This window comes from Tiliqua scincoides, chromosome 2 (genome assembly GCF_035046505.1).
Source record: "Tiliqua scincoides isolate rTilSci1 chromosome 2, rTilSci1.hap2, whole genome shotgun sequence".
Classification (NCBI taxonomy): domain Eukaryota; kingdom Metazoa; phylum Chordata; class Lepidosauria; order Squamata; family Scincidae; genus Tiliqua; species Tiliqua scincoides.
In genome coordinates this window covers 162,303,631-162,323,554 of record NC_089822.1, presented here as the reverse complement: position 1 = coordinate 162,323,554, position 19,924 = coordinate 162,303,631, and the positions used below count along the sequence as shown (strand labels likewise).

Genomic DNA, 19,924 nt, shown 5'->3' with positions numbered 1-19,924 from the left:
GCTCCAGGGCTACACAACTTGTGACCCATCAAATGTAGCCCACCCGCAATGCTGGACGGTCTACCACGACTTGATAATACTGTCTCCTAGCTTTGTGGTCTCCTTGTGATGGTTGACAGCCCAGCCAGACAAAACTACTCCCCTGTTAGTTTGTTGCCTCCCCGCCTATGCTCCCTCATTATCTAGTATACTGCAACAAAGCACATCAAACTGTGCTCTGCCACTTGGCTTATATTTTCTGTATCAGGGTCCATTTGCAGGGCCATGTGGAGGTGGTGGTGAAGTTTGAGGTTGATGCTTTTTCCAGTAGTGCTATAAATGTGCTAGCATGAGTCACCACCTCCTGGCTCAACCTCCATTTCAGAAATTGGGAACTTCTAAACCATGTTATACTTCCCTTCAAAGATCTTTCAGCAACCAAAAGCCTCCAATTCCATTTAGCAAGAAGTGAAAAAGTCTCACTTGAAGAAGGTAGCTTACCACAAGTTTCCTGTTCCTTTATACACGCAAAAGTTCTTATCTGGTATTCTGCTCTAGCCCACAAGAATAACTTTCCTTTGCCCTCTGGTATCAGGACAATAAAAACTAAAAGCTGGTATATATTAACCCAGGCTGGACCCCAGCCAGGAAAGTGTCTCAACTCCATATGGAATCCAGATTGGAGTGGAATTGAATTAAATGACTAGGAGCTGGTTAAAGTTAAACTTAGAAAACAAGTTAGTGACAGAAGATCAAAGATGAAAGGAAGCCTTTAAAAGTAATCTAAAGAATTCCTTATGAGTTGTTTCTAAACAAAGGTATAGGTGCAAAAAAAAAAGTATGAATTTTGGTTCTTTTCAGATTTTTTTCTTTTCCGTTTGCTTTGGATTAATGTATTGCAACATTTGGAATTTCAGGTCAGGAACACTGAAGGTAGTACCTGAAAATATTGCAATAACTACGGTGTCCCAACTCCAGTGAGGAGTTCTGTGCATTCCCCGTGGAAGCCAACGAGAACTGAGCAGATCGCTCTTCTGCAGTTCCCATTCACTTCAAAAGGGGTTGCAAAGTTTTTAGTCAGCAGAATTCATACACCAAAAACAGCTAGACCATTGTAGTGGTAGGTATTATTTTGTCACAGAAGACTCTTCAAGAAATTGCTATTAAATCCATGTCTTCTTATGGGTGCAAAATGCTATACATGTAGCATTCCCCAACTTATGTACAGGCTCCGTTCCAAGCATCTGTCAAGAAGACAGAACCAACGCAAGTCAGTACAGTGCTATCCAAAAGAAACAGGCCTATGTGTATGATCCACAGTTCAAACTCTGGTGCAAAGTAGAACCTGCAACCTGAATACATTATAAAATTAAGCATACTTTGTCCTTATTAAGCATAACTTATTTGGTTTCTGCTAGCCTCAGGGACAAAAGATGGTACAAAGAACCCCACTGAGAATTATCATTTTCTGGCAGTTCTGCACTCATTCTAGCAGGTGCACATGTCCAATCATAAATGCTGGAAAACTTGACCTTTTTAAAAATCCCTTTTTAATTAAAACTGTTCCTGTAACTATTGCAATCTAGGAGAACCAGCCATGAAGCTCAGTATGCACCTTCGAGAAAGTCAATGAGGCAGTTAAAAGTTAATTTACTCATGAAAAGGATCAGAGCTTGAAATATTTTTACTGCTAACTGCATATGAATTTATGGCATTCATTCACAAGAGTTATGGTGGTAAAGTCACAATATAGCTTAGGGTAGCCACTGACTGCTAACCAGACCTATTAGTGGACTTTCCTTCAAGAACCCAGCTCAGATCCTTGGGTGATTATAACTGCACACCAAATTACAAAGAGCAGTGTTTCTCAATGTTTGTCCTCCACTGTACCACTTCACATGGTCCACCTATTCGAAGTACCACCAGAAGTAACTGGCAATGACATCATTGCCAGTTACTTCTGGGTTGGGAGACATGCAACATGACAAATGCCAGGAAGAGGTTCAGGGTGGACGCAAGGGCTTTTACGAGCGCGGAAAAGCATGCTTTGAAGCTCTGCCCACCAAGTCGAGCCTCCTACCGCTATCTGTTGTCTCACTGCCAGGGATCTTGTGAGTACTACCAGACACCATCTCAAGTACCACTGGTGGTACCTGTACCACTGGTTGAGAAGCACTGAGAGAGATAAGTGGCTATTGGGATAACTGTAGAAGATGCAAGGAAGCCGATTATATGACTGAAAGAGGAACAACGTAAACATGTCAGAAATGACCATCATATCCTGGGTATAAATACCATATATTTCTGGATTTTTTTTTCCTGTAGTTAATTACCAGGGAGAGGCGCAGGGGAGAAATATTTATCCTCGCAGTGTGTTCTGAAGAAATACATTTTTGCTAAGAGCAGCAGCCTCCTTCTTGCCAATCAGCAGACCTATCCCCATGGTAAATACACTCTGCTCTCCATTCCTGCTAACTTCAAGTTAGATGAAGGCTCAAGGAATTATCAGACAAGAGGGATTTTATTTTAAGAAAATCGGATCACACGCATACCTTCTCCCATAATAAAAGCTTATGCAAAAGGGATCACAAGTGACCAAGATAACACATTTGGCTGCTTTTCAGCTCTGACCCTGCCAAATTAATAGCAAAGTTGGATCTCCTTAGTGGTCAATTTAGCAAAGACAGGTTTTTCTCATATTCATCCTTTTGCTGTGCCTTTTTCATAAACCACTCTTGTCACCTTTGCAACTTTCTGAGAGTTGCATGCTGCAACTTGCAAAAGACATTGCAAAAGACACACTGAAGAACCATTACAGAGGCTGCCCTGACACAATATAGTCACAAGAAACATGAAACATAACTATTAAATATCCTGAATCTGTTTTTGAAAAGTGTTCTGTAGCTCCTGTGTTTTGTTTTGTTTTTTGTTTGTTTTTTTTTTGGGGGGGGGGAGGAAATTATGTGATTCTCCAACAAAAAAAGTATATTATGTGATTGCTTTTTCCGGAGTGTTCTAGATACAAGGAACAGTGGCATTGCTGGGGGGTGCAGGCCGCACTGGGCGACACGCACGCAGGGGCGACACTCTAAAATTGCGGTGGTGAGGAGTAACCCCATCATGTTATATACTGTTGGATGCGGAATTTCGAGCTGAATGCAATGTAAAAAACCTGAGTGAAATGGCTCCTTTCCTTCAAAAGTTATGGCTAAAAAACTGAGAACAAAAAATGCATGGATCCCTATGGAAAGTGAAAGTGAGCCATATTGCGCGTTTACTCACAAGTAGGCAAACTTGCCTTAGTCCGTCAGAAAGGACAGGCTGAGAGGAATCCAACGACACCAGAATGGTCCTGATCCAATGAATGCAGCTCCCAAAAACAACTGAGAAGGAACTCCCTCCCTCCAAGCAGATAAATGTATTGAGCCCTAGGAAAGCGAAACTAAGCCTCATGGTCACGTTTACTCGTGGGTAAGCAAACGTGCCTTGGCTGGTATGGAAAATCAGGTGAACGAGTGCAAGGCTACCAGAATGGTCCTGATCCTATGCACATGGAGCTCAACAAATGCTCCAGAAGACAGCCTCCCCCCCCCCCAAAGGATCAAAACAGAGGCTTCAGCAGATAGGGTGAACCTTTTTGAGACTTGCAAAGCCAGGTGGATCCTGACAGTGATCTAGTTTAAACAGAAGTTCTTCAACTGAACTGGGCACTGGGTAGGGCTGAAAAACTTACTGATTTTGGAGGGAGGATTTTGTTATTGCAGCAGGTTGCAGAGGAAATTCACTTGGTGGAACAGGATTGGCTTCTCATTATCTAATTATTTGTTTTACTTTTTTATACTTATTTTAATTTGCCTGATGTGACTTCCACTATGACATCACTTCTGGTGGACAGATTGTCATTCTAAAAAGTGGGTCCCAGTGCTAAAAGTTTGAGAACTGCTGCAATAAGGTGTTAGTAAGTTGACACCCTGGGAGGAGGGTGTGTGACACCACTAGTGACCAAAATCACTAAAATCACAGTTTGGAGGAATAATACCAGCATGTTATATATCAATGAGTGTGTAATTTCATGCAGAATGTGTTCTATCTTTGTTCTATCAAAAGGTACAGCCAAAACACCAGTGGGGACGGAATTATGGTACATCACCACGCCCACCACCTAGGGTGTTGTCCCGCCCACTGTATGGGGGCTGACACACTGGTATCCCGCACTGGGTGACGCAAATCCTAGTGACGCCACTGACAAGGAAGCTGGCTTTCTTTTTGTTTGTTTTTGCACACCTGTTATCACACCTCATTAACCTGGTTTTATTTTCCAGCACACCTCATCCATGTGTCTATATCCAATTTAACTCCGGTCCATTTGATATACTCAAAACAAGCTGGTCCAAATGTCCCTCAAAGCCAGTTGGTTAATGCACAAACACATGCTCCATTTTACGGGCAGTTTCCTTTCTGACGTATTAGGCAGAAATCCTGCCATCTGTGACCCCAAGTGCTCCCATTTCAGCATCTAACCATTTGGCATCATATTCCAACTAACATACATCTTAGTTTGTCTTACCAAATGAATGTCTTGAGATAAGCACATGTTTTACTCAACCAGTCAAGGAAACATTTCAAATGATTAGATAAGGAGTCGGCTCTAGCTGGCTCAAGACTGACAGAGATCCTTAAATAAGAAAGGGATATAGGGTTCTGGTTCCATTCTGGTGCTTTATCTGACTCGCATTATCTTGAATACTGGTTCTACCAGCTATCTTAAGATTAAATGCATGCATTCGTGAAAGATTAGCAAAAGAAAGCATTCATTTATTATTTTTCATAACTTGCTTTACTCCTACAGAATGGGATATGTCACTATTGGTAGGTAAGATGGTGGTTGTTTTTCTTTTTCCCTCCGTCCATTGCTTTTGGGTGTAACCTTGCTTTGGCTCTGAAAGTGCAGCTTTTTAATGAAAAGGTCATTATGTGCCTTTTGGCAGGCAAAATTCTGTAAAGCAGGTTCCAGGGCCTGCGCAGCTTCAAATAAGCCATAGCAAGTGACTCCTTGCTCACACATCCTTCCGCCCTTTCCTCTCCGGCCAACAAAATTTAAGTCCCAAAGAAGGGGAAAGGGGGAGAAATAATAAAACAAGCCTCAGTAGGAGGTCTGGTTGACATTGGGAAAAGGCTGCATCGAGGAAGAAAGGGAAATCAGCTTGACTGAGAGAACTGTAAGGCATGAAGGGACTTTAAGGGCACCTAGGGCTTGTTCAGACATAACTCTCTCTCCTCCCCCCTCCCAAAGAACCTCCAAATGGATTGAAAATGGTAAAATGTTTTGGGCTCATGTCATCTCTTGCTCCCCTCTATAGGACGTCATGCTTGACCTAGGAGATACTGCAATACGAGGCCAGACATAATAGTGCTTTCTCAACCAAGGTGAAGAGATTGAAATCCGGCTGTGCGCCATCCTAGTTCCCCAGCTGTCAACTCTGACCAAGGTGAAACATTGCATATCCACCAGTGCTACCTCCACGGTTACAAGATTAACAGGAGGCCATTGGGTTGTATGAAGGCAGGAACTCCGTGACTGCCTTGCCTTCCTGATCAGATGTTGTGTTCCAGCCTATGGATCTTGGGGGAATGGCATTTAAGTTCAAAACCCATTTCCAGTATCACCATATGCAGATTGGCTGGGGGGGGGCACTAATTATCTGCAAAGGTCTTTCACCCCTCCCCCCCAACCAAAGAAAATGCTTTCCAACCCACATTAATAACATCTGGGAAATAGGCGCTTGTTGCTTTCACTTAAAAGCTTGCTCTGTGTTTGAATATCGGAAAGCACTTATAAAATGTTTCCAACTAGTTACCAGACATTAAAATATAGGAAACCCATAAAACCAGTCCTATAACAAGCAGATCTCATCAAGATAGGAGAAAATGTTTGTTAAAGTTTGACTCGTAGAGCGGGCCCTGAAGGTAAAGGGGGCTTACACTGCTGTATGCCAGTAAATTAAGTTTGCAGATCTTGGCTAAGGCACAGGGAAGCAGTTTTGTAGTGAAAACCTAGACCTAGGAGTTTAAAGCACTTTGAATAAATGGAGCAATCTCTAGTGGAGTGAAGTGCTTTTCAACATGAATAAGAGGATTGGAATCTTTGCTGAACAGCTGCAAAGGGAGATTATACAAGCTCAGTGAGGGACCCCAACTTTCTTCCCTTTCACATAAATAAAAGAAAAAGAGAAAGAAAGATGTCAGGCACCACTTGTTTTTTTTAATGCAGTGGTTACCTATTTGAGTAAGCTTTTGCCCACTAAACACCTTTGTTTGTTTATTCTTGGCCTGTTTGATAAAATGTTGATTCCTGATCTATGAAAATGGATGAAATGGGAAGTATGTATAGTGGAAAGAGCTGTTTTTAATTATATTAGGGCACAATCCTAACCCCTTATGTCATAGTGGTGCCAATGGGACACGTGCTGCATCCTGCTGTTGGGTGTTTACTCATGGAGGCCTACTCAAAGTAAGGGAATGTTTATTCCCTTACTTCAGAGCTGCATTGCCCTTATGTCGGTGCTGGAAAGCACTGACATAAGAGGTTAGGATTGCACCCTTAGTTGCCTTCAGTTGATAGGTGTACTATTGGAAATGCAGTCTTTATGCTACTCTGCTGAACATTTCTGTAAGCACCTTGTAGCAGAGCCCTAAGATGTCCTTTCTGTTAAAAACAAGAAGTAATCCTGTAGGCAGCCCTACTCCTCATCCTCCAGAACATATAGCACAACAAATCCAGCCATCACTATGGCAAGTTCTTCCCTCTCCCATCCGCAACAGGAAGACATGCCAAGTGGGATGTAGATGCACGCATCATGATGCACATTGTACCAGGTGTTACAGAACAGGAACTTTACACAGCACTGCTGTGTTACTGGGGAAGCCCCATGTCGTTTCCATTTTTTTTTTAATATATAAGCTGTATGGCAACCCTCAATGCAGCCTACAATCATAACAAAATTTTCAACAAGTAGCTCTGCCTTGGATATTATTATTTATTATTATTATATAAATAATAATTATATATAAATTATATTAATATAATAATAATAATAATAATAATAATAATAATAATACAGGTATTTATATACCGCCTTTCTTGGTCTTTATTCAAGACTTTATTCAAGGCGGTTTACATAGGCAGGCTACTTAAATCCCCATAGGGACTTTTACAATTGAAAGAAGGTTCTATCTTTCAAGAACCACAACATTCAGATGTTTCTTTCTGATCTGATTTCACATTCTGGCCTCCATCCTCCCACGCTCAAAGCAAATGGAATAACTCGGCTCAGCTTGTCCGCTGCTTCAAGGCCGCACAGTGTCAGCGGCCTCAAACTGGCGACCTTGTGGATGTTATCTTCAGGCAAATAGAGGCTCTATCCTCTAGACCAGGGGTGCCCAAACCCTGGCCCTGGGGCCACTTGCGGCCCTCGAGGACTCCCAATGCGGCCCTCGAGAAGCCCCCAGTCTCCAATGAGCCTCTGGCCCTCCGGAGATTATGTTGGAGCCCTCACTGGCCCGACGCAACTGCTGTCAGCGTGAGGGCGACTGTTTGACCTCTCGTGTGAGCTGTGGGATGAGGGCTCCCTCCATTGCTTGCTGTTTCACGTCTGTGATGCGGCAGCAAAGGAAAGGCCATCCTTGCTTTGTGTAAGGCCTTTTATAAGCCTTGAGCTATTGCAAGACCTTCATTCATTCATATAAGTTCATCTTTAATATATTCATTTAAGTAAACTTATGTAATTTTTTTCAAATTTTAAATGTAAATTAATTTTTTCCCTGCCCCCCCCCACACAGTGGGGGGATGTGTGGCCCTCCTGCCAAAAACTTTGGACACCCCTGCTCTAGACCAGACCTCCTGCTCAGGAGGTCACAAGGAGAAGCAGAAGAGTTTCACACACCCCAAATTAACTTTACAGTACTAATGCAGTTGCAGTGTAGACCTGCGGTAAGGGAACGAACATTCCCTTACCTAGAGGAGGATTCCATGACTGTCCCCCACTGCAAAATGTAATTCACGCCCTGTTGGCACTGCTGCATCAGCGCAGGAAATTTGGGTAGGACTGGGCTGACAGTTTCTGATCACATGTTGCATGGGTCCTTTCAATTTACACAAATGCCAGCCTTAACTTGGCATACATCAGTTAGTCAGCTGTTAATTTTCAGTCTGTAGAACTGGTAGAGGACATTATTCACATTTTCACAGCCAATACAAAGCAGATTTTCAGAGCATCCAAAGACTTTACCATCCTATGCTGGCAAGAGCGGCTCACTGTAGTCCAGGAGTGAGTCCATGTCAATATTTTGTTGAGAAAATTTGTTGGGGTGGATTTGGGTAGAAGTGGGCTGTCAGGTTTATTGCACACAGTGTTCGTTGACTGCACCAAGAAGCTTGTGCAGAAATGTTCATTTTCCATGGGGTTATTTACAAAACCCAAACTGAGTGCAGAGGAGGAGTGTAAGCTAATAAAATGTTGGATCTACTAATTAAAACCCTGGCACACAAACAAGCACTGCCTATGTGTAGATGCCCTCTGTAACATCATAATTCTGGGGTCAAAGCAGGTCATTAAAGTATTAATGAGATGTTTGGTGAGCTTTGATCACAACTAGCTTAGGAGAGGAACAGAAAAAAATTAAGGGCTGAGTTCCATAATACCACTGGGGTGAAGGAAAACATGCATTCCTTTGATTGATGAAAGAACATGACAGCAGGGGGAAAAAATAGGTAGCTCAATAAATGAGAAGCTTTGCTAAATGCCATCTGAGACTTCACAGTCACATTCTTTCGGTCCTAACTCCTAAAGTGATATGTTCATTACCCACAGATGTGAGATACTAACCACATATTTGTCAAGCAAAGATCAATGCAAACCTTCCTTGCACAACATAATTCAACACTCCTCCAATGTTCGGAAAGACCAAGATTAAAGAAGGTTGAATCTAGTATATCTGAACCCAAATGTCTAAAATCTAAAAGCAAAGGGTCCCAAGTACCTTTACCAAGAAAAACGTGCATCTCCAAGCAAATCAGGAGATCAAATTGTAGATCTGGAGAATGAGGGATAGATTCTTGACAAATGATGATTTCAAGTCATGCTTGCAATGCACTGAAAGCCAGAAAACCAGTCTCTGATTTGCAGTTAGAACACATATGGAAAGAGACTTCAGATTTTCCTAATGCTTAGGGAACATTGTCCTGCTAAGGCAGTTTGCAAGAACTGCCAAGACTTTGAAAAGATGGCATCTTTACACACTGTGACATTTAAAGAGAGAAAGATTTGATTCGTAAAGCAGGTTCAGTATAAAGAAATCATCAGGTGGTTAGGTAGCATACAGATCATAACGTGCTAAGGAATTTTGTGGCATTGATGATCTCTGTAGAAATGGTCAAGATTCCAAAAAACCCAACTTTAAAATATTGTATCACAGACCATGCAGCAAAACTTCTGAGAGCAGAACCTCTTAACGTTTAGCTGCCATGGTAGATGCGCCACCTATCAACTGCAGAAGGGAGTTGCAGCTGATGTAGCAGCTGAGCTACATCAAGACGCTTACCCTTGAAAGGTCACCAAGAAGCAGACGTTTACAGTCAGACACTTTGAACTGTCAGAAGGAGCCAGCAGTATTTCGCAAAACAGAAAATATCTATGTATATTACATCTCAGACAAACAGTTCTTGAAGGATGGATGGGAGGCAGTCTTTTCAAAACAGATTGCCACAGAAGTTTGGGCAAAACTGATACAGATTATCAGCTGGGACTGCAGAAACAGTACTTCTATTATGTCCCATCAGAATCAAGAGACACCAGCTGATTGAACAGGATATCAAGTTCAGGCTCTGGAGTGCCAACTTGCCTCAACAAAACTGCCTGAAAATGGATTTGTCTGAAAGTAGGAGGCAGTGCATAGAAGTCTCCTGATCCTTTCCCACTTCTGCTACATAAGTGGAAACAATGTGCTCTGAGTTTGCAGTAAGTCATGCTACACTCAGGCCCCAGACCATTTTGAAGCTGTCAAAATATTGGTACAAAGGTTTGGAATTCTTAAAAGGATTAGCTGACATTTTGCCCACCCACATGAGATGGCTTAATGTAGCATTGTTAATGGCACTGCATGATAAGGTGCATCATCACTGCAGTGACAAGGAGGTGATAAGACAAGCCTTGCCCTGAAGGGGAACACCAGTCCTTTATAGCAACAAACAATTGGGTCAGTGAATAGATGCACCTATTGGAGGCATAAAAGTAATCCAAAAACAATAGGAGCAGAACAAGGAAGTGAGTCTCCACCCAACATCAGCAGCTCAATTATTTACCAGTCTACCACTAGATACAAAGCACCACTGACCCTATGTGATCTGACAGCTGGGTAATGCAACTTCAAGAGACATAGCTGTGTGACAAACCTAGCCAGTTTGCCAGAGCTCATGCAGCTGCATTACAGCCCTGAGGTAAGGGAACAAATGCTACCTTGAGAAGGCCTCTGTGACTTCACCCCCAGTGCAAACACACAGCTGCGTTGGTGCTAGAAAGTTGGATAAGATTGGCCCCTTCATTTGTTGCAGCAAAGCAAGAGCCTCACAGCACCTTAAAGCCTAACCAATTTATTTTAAGAAATGCTTTCATGGACTACAGTCAACTTAGGTCACAATCCTAACCAGGTCTATTCAGAAGTAAGTCCTATTGTGTTCAATGAGACTTACTCCCAGGAAAGTGAAGTTAGGATTGCAGCCTTAATTGGGTAATGCAGTGCCTCCTTGGAAGGAATATTCATTTAGGAAATCAATCATGTGGAAAGCAGCCCCACCGTTTACACCCAACAGGCGTTATGACTCCAAAATGCTGCCTGCCTCACAAGTCACACCTATAGGCAAAGCAAAGGGAGACAGAAAGCAACTAAAAATGGGTCTAGATTGCCATCTCAAGGTAAAAACTGCAAGGAACACAGTTTGTCAGCTTCAGGATAACAAGCAAGTTATCCTACATCCACTTTATACAAGGACAAAGAAGAGTTAGAGAGTTGTGTTTTATTCTCTTTCACCTTCCTCCTGAAAAGGAACTCATTTTCACTATGATCAACTTGTTTAGCAGCGATTAACCTAGAATACTTTCATTTATTTATGACTAAATATTTCTTCTATATCCCCTTCTTCACACAGCCAGAGGGCAAATAATAAAGTGGAGGTCCCCACATTTGTTTTGTCATCTGTTCAGGATCTAAGACGCAGCAACTGCAGACAAGTTGACCCAGAGTGTCTATATGTAAGGCAAATTTTTTAGTTGGTTTAGTTTTTTGTTGCGTTGGCTCTGAATATTGTTGCTCTGTTTGTTCTACAACTGCTCACATTTTTAAAAATTTCACTTGTTTAATTGATGTGTTTATTGTTGTTTTCTTGATATTGCTGCTGAGATTGTAGGCTATCTTGGTCTCTCCATAAGGAGAGGAAAGGAAGGGGGGCGAAATCTAACACAAATGCATGTCTCATTACTCACCAGAAACCATGTGCAAATCAGATGCTGTCCCCTTGTTTATCAGTTCATACTGGAAGCCCGTAATCTTCCGACTAATGTCCTGCTGAGGAGTAGCCTCGACAAAGAGTCCGCCCTGTTCAAAGTTGAAGCAATGCACTCTAGTGGGACTGTGGTCTCCATCTTGGATAAGCAGTTTCAATTCTCCAGTTTTTTCCAAATAAATATTTGCTCCTGCAGAGTCCTTAAAGGGTTTTATGCAAACAGTCCAATGTTTGGAAGAGGAAGATAAAATATTGGGTCGTAGATTGACTATTAGTGCTCCTGTGGGATACATCCATTCTATGGATCCTTCAGAACAGCGGAGGTAGACCTGTTCAACATCTTTTTTGTGAGACTCGTGTGTTAATCCACTAGGGAAAAGAAAGAAGACAAAGTTATTGTATAGATTCCTCGCATTTATTTTAAGACACTGAAAAAAACATTGTGGGAATTCATGTGAAGGCCATGGAACACTGCTCTCAAGTGTAGCATGAGACAAGATTGCAGAACTTCAAAAAGGCTTTTTGTTACTTTAAAAAAAAAATCACAAAAATAGTTTCAAAAAACTGAAATTTTGCAAAATTCAGGTTAACTGAATTTTATTCAGTTAAATAAGAGGTAAATGACAGACATTCTTTGGACAAGGCAGAACTTTGAGTTCAGTTCTAGTCCTATACTGTGAACGCAGCAACTATCATGAACTCCTTGTACACAGATAAATGTTGTGGAGTTTTATTGACTAGAAATTAGAATATAGGTCTGGCATTTCCAGTAGGGGAATTGGAAGTTTTGATTGTTTTAAGAAGTGTGAGTGGTGCACTCACACTTCAGGCATTCCAGGCTTTCATATGAAAAGCACATTATGTTTCAGATCAGCCAACGTTTAAACTAGTTGCAGGAAAGACATCATTGCAAAAGGAGGGAAGAGAGAAAGAGAATAAGAAGCACCCTGGCCAACATATGGCTCCCTTTTAAGAGCAAAGTGACTGACATTACTGTGAATGTCAGTGTAACATACTGTGTAGAGGTTACTGCGGAAGCTTCAAGAAACTCAAAGTTTAATAACCACCACCATAATATTGTCTGCAGAATAATCTTGAAAGCCACATCAAGAGCAGAGAGGCTTGTGGGAGAAGAGGTTGTCTCTTGACCTCTATGCTTTTGCCCTCCAGCACAAGGAAACACTTGACATATTTGAGCAATGCAATTCTGGATAGGACATTTGATGTAGACTATTTAGTTTGCTTTGTACAGAAAGTAAAATTAAAACACAGCGGTGAGCAGCTTGCTGGATGGTAATAGTGCAATTCCCAGAATACCAGCATAGGGGTCTGCTAGATAATGTATTTAACACCAGGTGTACATTCAAATTCCTTCTCAAAAGGACCTACTGGCTGCCCTTAAAGAGGTCTGTGTCCCTTATCTCTCCCATCTATAATATCAGGAGCTGCAATTACCTTACAGAGCTGTTGTGTGACTGAGCCAATTTTTAAAAAATTAAATATTTTTTGCATGGGCAACTTAACAACCACTCTCACTGCTTATTTTCTAAACCATGTCTATCTGGAAGCCCTGAGGTACTTTTTTATCCCAACATGGTGCTGTCATTACTCAGGGGTGAGGGCAAAGCACTTGGTATACACTCAGAGATACTCTTCCAGCACATATTACAGTACTGTACACCCAGGAGTACTCAACCCTTTTAAATCTCTGATTAGCTGCATTTTGTTTTGCTGTGAAGGGAAGAGGTTGCTGAATTTCCTCCTAAATATTAACGCCATAAGAAATAGTAGTATAAAGACCAAATATCATATTGCATTTTGGGATTAAAGGACTTGCAAATGGTATCTCTTCATAGAGATTAAAAGTATGCAGAAAGGGAAGTAAAAGGTCTTTAGAGGGGAGAAATGAAAATTCTCTTTGAGGTTTCTGCAATAAATAACTCTGACATTGAAATAATAAATTTACACATGAAGTGTATATCTTCTTGTTGCTAAAAAGGGAAGTGGGTATACTATATAATTTATCTTTGAAGCCAATTGTACCCTACAAGCCCTAAAGTTCCATAAAGGGGAAAAGAGATGGGAACAGCAAAGAGTGAGGGTATACACCAAAACACTGAATGCAATCAAAACACATGACTTGGCTTAGCTAAATAGTCACAACCTCCTTAAAGATGCTACTCACTAGAGTTGGTTGAGATGAGACACATCTCTGCACAGGAAGGTTGGAAGACTCATTACCAAAAGGTGTTAAACATGAAATCAAACTAAGTTATCCAATGTGGAAGAGATCAGAGATTATTTTAAAACAGAGTATGGAGGGTTGTTTTACAGTTTCCATGTCTGGCAGAAAATAGTACTCAGAGAGGCATTTCTCGGACATCCCACTACCACCACATAATCCATTATTATTGCCAACCAATCTCACATTCTTCCTAACCATGACAAGAGCTAGCCATTTGTTAACCCTAGTAGCTTCCCTATCCTGAAGCATCCCACATTCCATTTCATTTAAAACAAAAATCTCCACTATTAAAACCCATACATCAAAACCTTACACATTCAGAGGAATTTCTATATCATTATAGTCAAGTTGATGCAATGGATAACATTTTGGGGCTTCAACCCAGAAATCAGAGTCTATGCTATTTTAGCCAAAGACTCCCAGAAAACTGCGGATGGAAAACAGTACATGGGCCATTTTCATCTGTGTGTAGATAAGCAATCATTCCAGTGGGTCGAATAAGATAGGTCACAGATCAGAACCATTAGCACAAATGGGCAACATTTTAGAACTGCTTACTGTCATAGAAAAGTTCCATTGTTTGTCATACAAAATGAAGCCACCAACATATCTCTTTCGTAAAGACTAGTGTGGTCATGCATATGGAAGTGAAGCTTCCTCATTTTGTTCAGGTCAAACTTTGTCATTTTACAACAAGCAGGAACTAGGATGTGTGGCAATGAAACAGCCTAGAAAGGTAGGTAGATCAAGCTGCTGGGGCGGGGCTATGAAACGTGAGCATCATTGATTGGTCGCTCACTGACACACTACAGATGCCTAGGCAACTCTTAGGGCCAGTTCACATAGTCAATAAGTGAGTAGCTAATTTTTCCAGGGAATTCTATCCTTGTGTACCAGCAGTACATGTTCATTCCACAGCAGTTTCTGCCATGTCAAGAGCACTTTAGGAGCTGTAGCAGTCATGAGAAATGCCACAGAGTGAATGCATGCACCACTAGCACAGGTAAAACATTTCTCCATGCAATCCTGAATAAATGATGATATTCCATATAGAAACAAGCTACTTTGACTATGTGAAGATCCTCATGTTCTAAGGAAACAAGCATCTTAGCAAAGCAGACAACTGGAATAAAGACTGAAAATGCCAGGCTGGGTACAAAAAGCCCTCTAGATTCAAGGAATTACCTGATTGCCCCAGGATATGCGAGGCTCGATTGCCCCAAGCTAAAAAAGAAAGAAAGAGAACTAGCTTACAAAATCCACCAATTCTTAAAGGATTACTTTACACACAAGTATTACATTTATACCCAACTCTAACAAGAATCTCAGCAGAGGAGCACTAGCCCAACCACTATCCTAAGAGGTAGGCTGAAAGAGTGCAACTTTGCCCAATAAACTTTATAACTGAACAGAATTTTTTAACTGGTAGTCCCATTTGCAAACCCATCACTCTAGTCCAGGGGTGTCCAAAGTTTTTGGCAGGAGGGCCACATCATCTCTCTGACTCTGTGTCAGGGGCCAGGGGAAAAAAATAATTAATTTACATTTAAAATTTGAATAAATTTACACAAGCTTACATAAATGAATATATTAAAGATTAACTTATGTGAATGAATGAAGGTCTTGCAATAGCTCAAGGCCTATAAAAGGCCTTGCACTAAGCAAGGCTGGCCTTTCCTTTGCTGCTACTGCTGCATCACATGAAACAGCAGGCAGTGGAGGGAGCCCTCATTCCACAGCTCACACAAGACAGCAAACAGTTGCCCTCACGCTGAGAGCAGTTGTGTCAGGTCAGTGCAGGCTTCAGCAAGTCTTCGGAGGGCCAGAGGCTCATTGGAGACTGGGGGCTCCCTGAGGGCCGCATTGGGAGTCCTCGAGGGCCGCAAATGGCCCCAGGGCCGGGGTTTGGGCACCCCTACTCTAGTCACTGATCACACTGGTTCTCTGCTGAAAGGCAACTTTAAGCTACCAATTAACAGGCACAGTGATACATAATTATACTACAGCATCATTAACCAGCCCTGTCTTTAAGACCAAAAGGCAAATTGTTGTCTGTGTGCTGTTCCACTCCTGTTTTCTCAGATTGGTAGCCTACAGTATGGACTTAGACTAGAGCTACCTGTTTTGGTCAGTTTCACCTAGTTTAAGAAGACAGAGTTCTCTCCTCTTGTGCAACTGCAAGTGTCAGCAAGAATGTGTCATTCCCCGAAACTAAAATACTTGATGACAGACTGGGGGGACTGTTGGGTCAACCCCACAGCAGGGAAGTGAGTCATGTTGCTCACAAACAAATGCTTGTGGCTGGCATTCAGAACATTCAGCAGCAAAAACATGAAGTCCAGAAGAGGGAATTCATTCATCAGTTCAGTAATATTAATGAGAGCTGGTCATGGGGCTGGAGCAAAGAGACCGAGTTACTAATCAGGAAGTCCTATTTAATCTTGCCAGGATTTTAAAAGTCTGCCAGAAATTCACAAGATAGCCCAAAGCTCCTTTCAGTGAGCTCCCACTCTGCATATGGGGATAAAGCTGGCCTTCATTACAGGGTTGTTGTAAGTAAATAACGTAAGCAAAACATTTAAGGCTATAGTTTTATACATACTTTCCATATATCATTATAGAAACCAACTATTGTTCAATTTGTAGGGTTACATGACCTAAGAAATAAAGAAGATTCAAGCTTTGCATTCAGTGACTTGGGAGCCTGCCATTGGTCCCAGACAGCCTACTCTGTATAATGGTAATAACAATCATTTATCCCACAGGGTCATTAGGAATACTTCTAGTTACATTCACACATACACATGTAATTACATAAGTGAATGTACAGAGACATCATTTTATATGAGCCCTGGAAAGTAGGAACTTTCAATTCAAGATGTGCTTAGAAAACCTATAGACTATGTATTAGTAGCAAGCCACACTGATGTCAATACCAGTTTCTTCCAGGTAGATAGTATTATGAAGCTGCAATCCCAATACATCAGGTAACATCAGGCTATCTTAGCAAACTACACTATTAGGAACATGGCAATGAAACTGTTAAACATGTTCAACTCATCTGGGGCATAGTTTAGGTCCAGGTCTTCTAAAGTTATCTGACAGCATTCAGCATGTGTCCCATGTCACTATTTTCAGTCATTATCTTTCTAGATAATCCAAATATTTGCCACTGTACATGTGACTATTCTTGACACTTGTGATAATTCTTGACTATCTGAATTCCTCCCAAAGTAAACTGTTAGAAGAAGTATCTCGGTTCTCTCCCCAATTCAAAAGAATGCAACACTATTCTACAAACAGTCTGATATTCCAAGTTCTGGCAATTGAAAACCAAGGATAAATTTAATAAAATCATGTACTTTTTTTAAGCCAAAGAAGCCCAATCTAGGTTACAGATGTACCCCACTGAGCAAGGGTGTCATGTCTAAATGAGAGCTTTTTTCAAAGCCATGAGCTATACAAGATTACGAAAACCATAAAAGGCACATTAAAATTACAACAGATTAAAGGGGGGAGGGGAGAGAGAGAGAGAGAGACTGTCTGTTCAGGAGAGAAGGAGTTTTAAACATTTCACAACCAGAACAATTAGCATAGTTGTGGCAGCCAAGGAATACTGGGTAAGAATTTGCCACCAGCAATGCTGATTTACATCTATAGTAGCGTGTGTGCGACCTTATGCCACAAGTGTAGCACCTGAGACCAGACTTCAGACCAGTATCTTTGGGGATCAGTATTGTACTGCAGCAGGTGCTGCAAGGAAGGAAGACAGGGATCAGGGGAAACCCTCCTTGCCCTTACACCAGTTCTACACTATCCAAGGATCAGCAAAAACCTAGACATGGTTAAAGCAGGCCTCACACCTTGATGAGCTCTCCAACACCCCACCCCACCCCACAAAAAGTTAAAAGTCTCCAACCCAAAATGACAAGGGGGGAAAAAACACAATCCAACATCAATCTGGTGTTTCCAAACAAAGTGTTAATGTCAAGGGCTGGAAAAAGCCACTTAAGCAATTTCAACAAAGCCAGCCGGTTCAAACCAAGCCATAAAAACAACATCACAACGTCAAGTGTGTACAATGCTCACAAAAAAAGCTGGCAACTTTCCTCGTAAAAAGGAGAGCTCACCAGCCTACCGCGTTACAATGAAGTTAGCGCTTGAAGGCAGGAGGGTCACCAGCCTAGAGTTCAACAGTGAGAATGTGCTCTTCTGGTGTTGGGTTGCACAGATGTGGAGGGTGTTGTGGTCAGCAGAAAACGCGCTACCTTTGTCTGTTTAAAAACCCAGCCACCTTCCGCTCTCTTTCCTCCCCCCCCCCCCCCAACCCTGGGCTGTTGCTTTGGCAATCCTCATCCTGAACAACTCTGGAATGTTAATCAAACTGTTCCCTCTCCTTCCCCCTTCTGAGCAAACAGCGGAGGAAGAGGGTTCTCTCTTTCATCCTTCTGCCACAATCGGATCCATGTGCCCGGGGTGATCCGCTGAAAGGGCGCACCAGGCACGGGGCTGGGCGCCTCCTCCCCTCCAGAGCCCAACTTTACGCACAACATTGGGAAGAAAATAAGCAGAGCCCCCCCGCCCCCCTCCGATACACACACAAGGCTGCTCCATGGCTTCTTCTCCACCTCCACATCTCCCTGTCTTGCGTTGGTTTCGCGATCCACCAGATTCCCCACTGGGGTTGCTGGATTCACAGTGGAAATTAAAACTTTGCCGAACTTGGAGGGGAGGGGAGTGGGGGGGTGCAAGTCAGGCACCAAGGCACCCAAAGTGGCACCCAAGATCTTCCTTGCCCTTTCCGAGCCCCCTCCCGGATCAAAGGGGGGGCACCCTCCCGAAGTGTGCCCGCTGCATTTAAAGGGAGCACAACCCGCTCCGAAGCGGCAGGGAGGAGGATGGGAAGCCCACCGCGAGAGAGCAAGGCAGCCCGCGTTTGCCGCGCTCTCTTGGAGACAAGACGCAGGAGCGCACCTTGGGAAGAGACTCCTTCCCAGGCTGGCTGGGGGATATGCCCGGACAAAGACCCAACTCTTGGCACGGCGGATGGGGCGGCGGATGCGCTGCCCCGGCCCCGCTCCCAGCTCCCCTGGAGCCCTGGCCGGCCTTACCTCCCCCTCCAGCTGCACAGATCGCTGGAGTACTGCGCCGCGCAGCCCCTGTCCAGGACCAGGAGTCCGAGCAGCAGCGGGAGCGGCAGCAGCCCGGGCGCCGGGGCTCTCCGCATGGTCCCCGCCGGGCTGCCAGGGAACGGATCCACCAGGCCAGGTGAGAGGAGAGCGCCCGCAGCCTGCGCTACATGGCGAGGAGACGCCCGACCCGGACGGAGCCGCTAGCAGGAGCCCATCCCCGCTGACCAGCCACCTCGCTCTGCAGCGCACCAGCCTCTCCTGCCCGGCGCTCGCTCTGCGTTCCAGGCTTAGCAGAGGGCGGGGAGCCTCCTCGCCACGGGATCCACCCACTCCAGAGCCGGCCGCCAAACCCCGCCGTGGAGTCTGCACGGAGCGGAGCCTCCTCTTCCTTTCCTGGCTTAAGGGAGGAAGATGGTTGCAGGAGTGTCGAAGCCAAAGAGGGCGACTCAGGCTTCCCCAAGAGGCTCTAGAAATGCCAGGGACACTCTTTCTGGTAGCAGCACCCTGAGCTTGTAAGCAGCTGCCTGACAGGCAGGCACTCAGCAGGTGAAGTTTGTCCTAGAAGTTATAGTCAGGTAAAGCACCACCTGCAAATGCCTACCTGGCAGGATGCTGCAACAGGCACAGCACCCCCTCTCCCAAATAGGCAACCCCATAGAGGCTGCTGCAACCACATTTTACTATTCCTTATGGGCTTCCCAGAGGCAGCTGTACCACTATGGGAAACAAGATGTTGGACAAGATGGTCCTTTGGCTTGATCCAGCGAGGCTTTTCTTATGTTTTTTTAAATGCAATTTCCTTGCCCCAATCTTTCTGGAACTTAGCATGGTATAGTACCCCTGAAGTGGCAGTCTGTGTTGGTTTGAAACAGGACCATGGGGGGGGGGGGAGAGAAACAGGGGAGAGGTTCTGGAACTAGGGCACACATTACTTTTGCAATCACTGAGTGTGATTTCTGCAACTGTAGAAGATCACAGCCTTTAAACAGGAGCAGTGACGGCTGTAAGTTA

General features: G+C 43.4%; 1 protein-coding gene across 2 annotated transcripts in view; it reads right to left on the bottom strand.

Annotated features, from left to right (window-relative positions):
- The window catches only part of METRNL (meteorin like, glial cell differentiation regulator), a 31,872-nt gene extending 12,679 nt beyond the window's left edge, over positions 1-19,193 (bottom strand). Inside the window, exons 1-3 of one of the 2 annotated variants that reach the window (XM_066618099.1) lie at positions 18,893-19,192; positions 14,967-15,005; positions 11,517-11,905 (exon numbers count right to left, since the gene is read on the bottom strand). In XM_066618099.1, coding sequence (XP_066474196.1) covers positions 11,517-11,905; positions 14,967-15,005; positions 18,893-19,008 — 544 coding nt within the window. In that variant the 5' untranslated portion in view covers positions 19,009-19,192. Of the gene's footprint in view, positions 1-11,516; positions 11,906-14,966; positions 15,006-18,892 lie in introns of both variants that reach the window. The other variant, XM_066618100.1, reaches the window with a different exon arrangement.
- Positions 19,194-19,924: the final 731 nt, after the last annotated feature.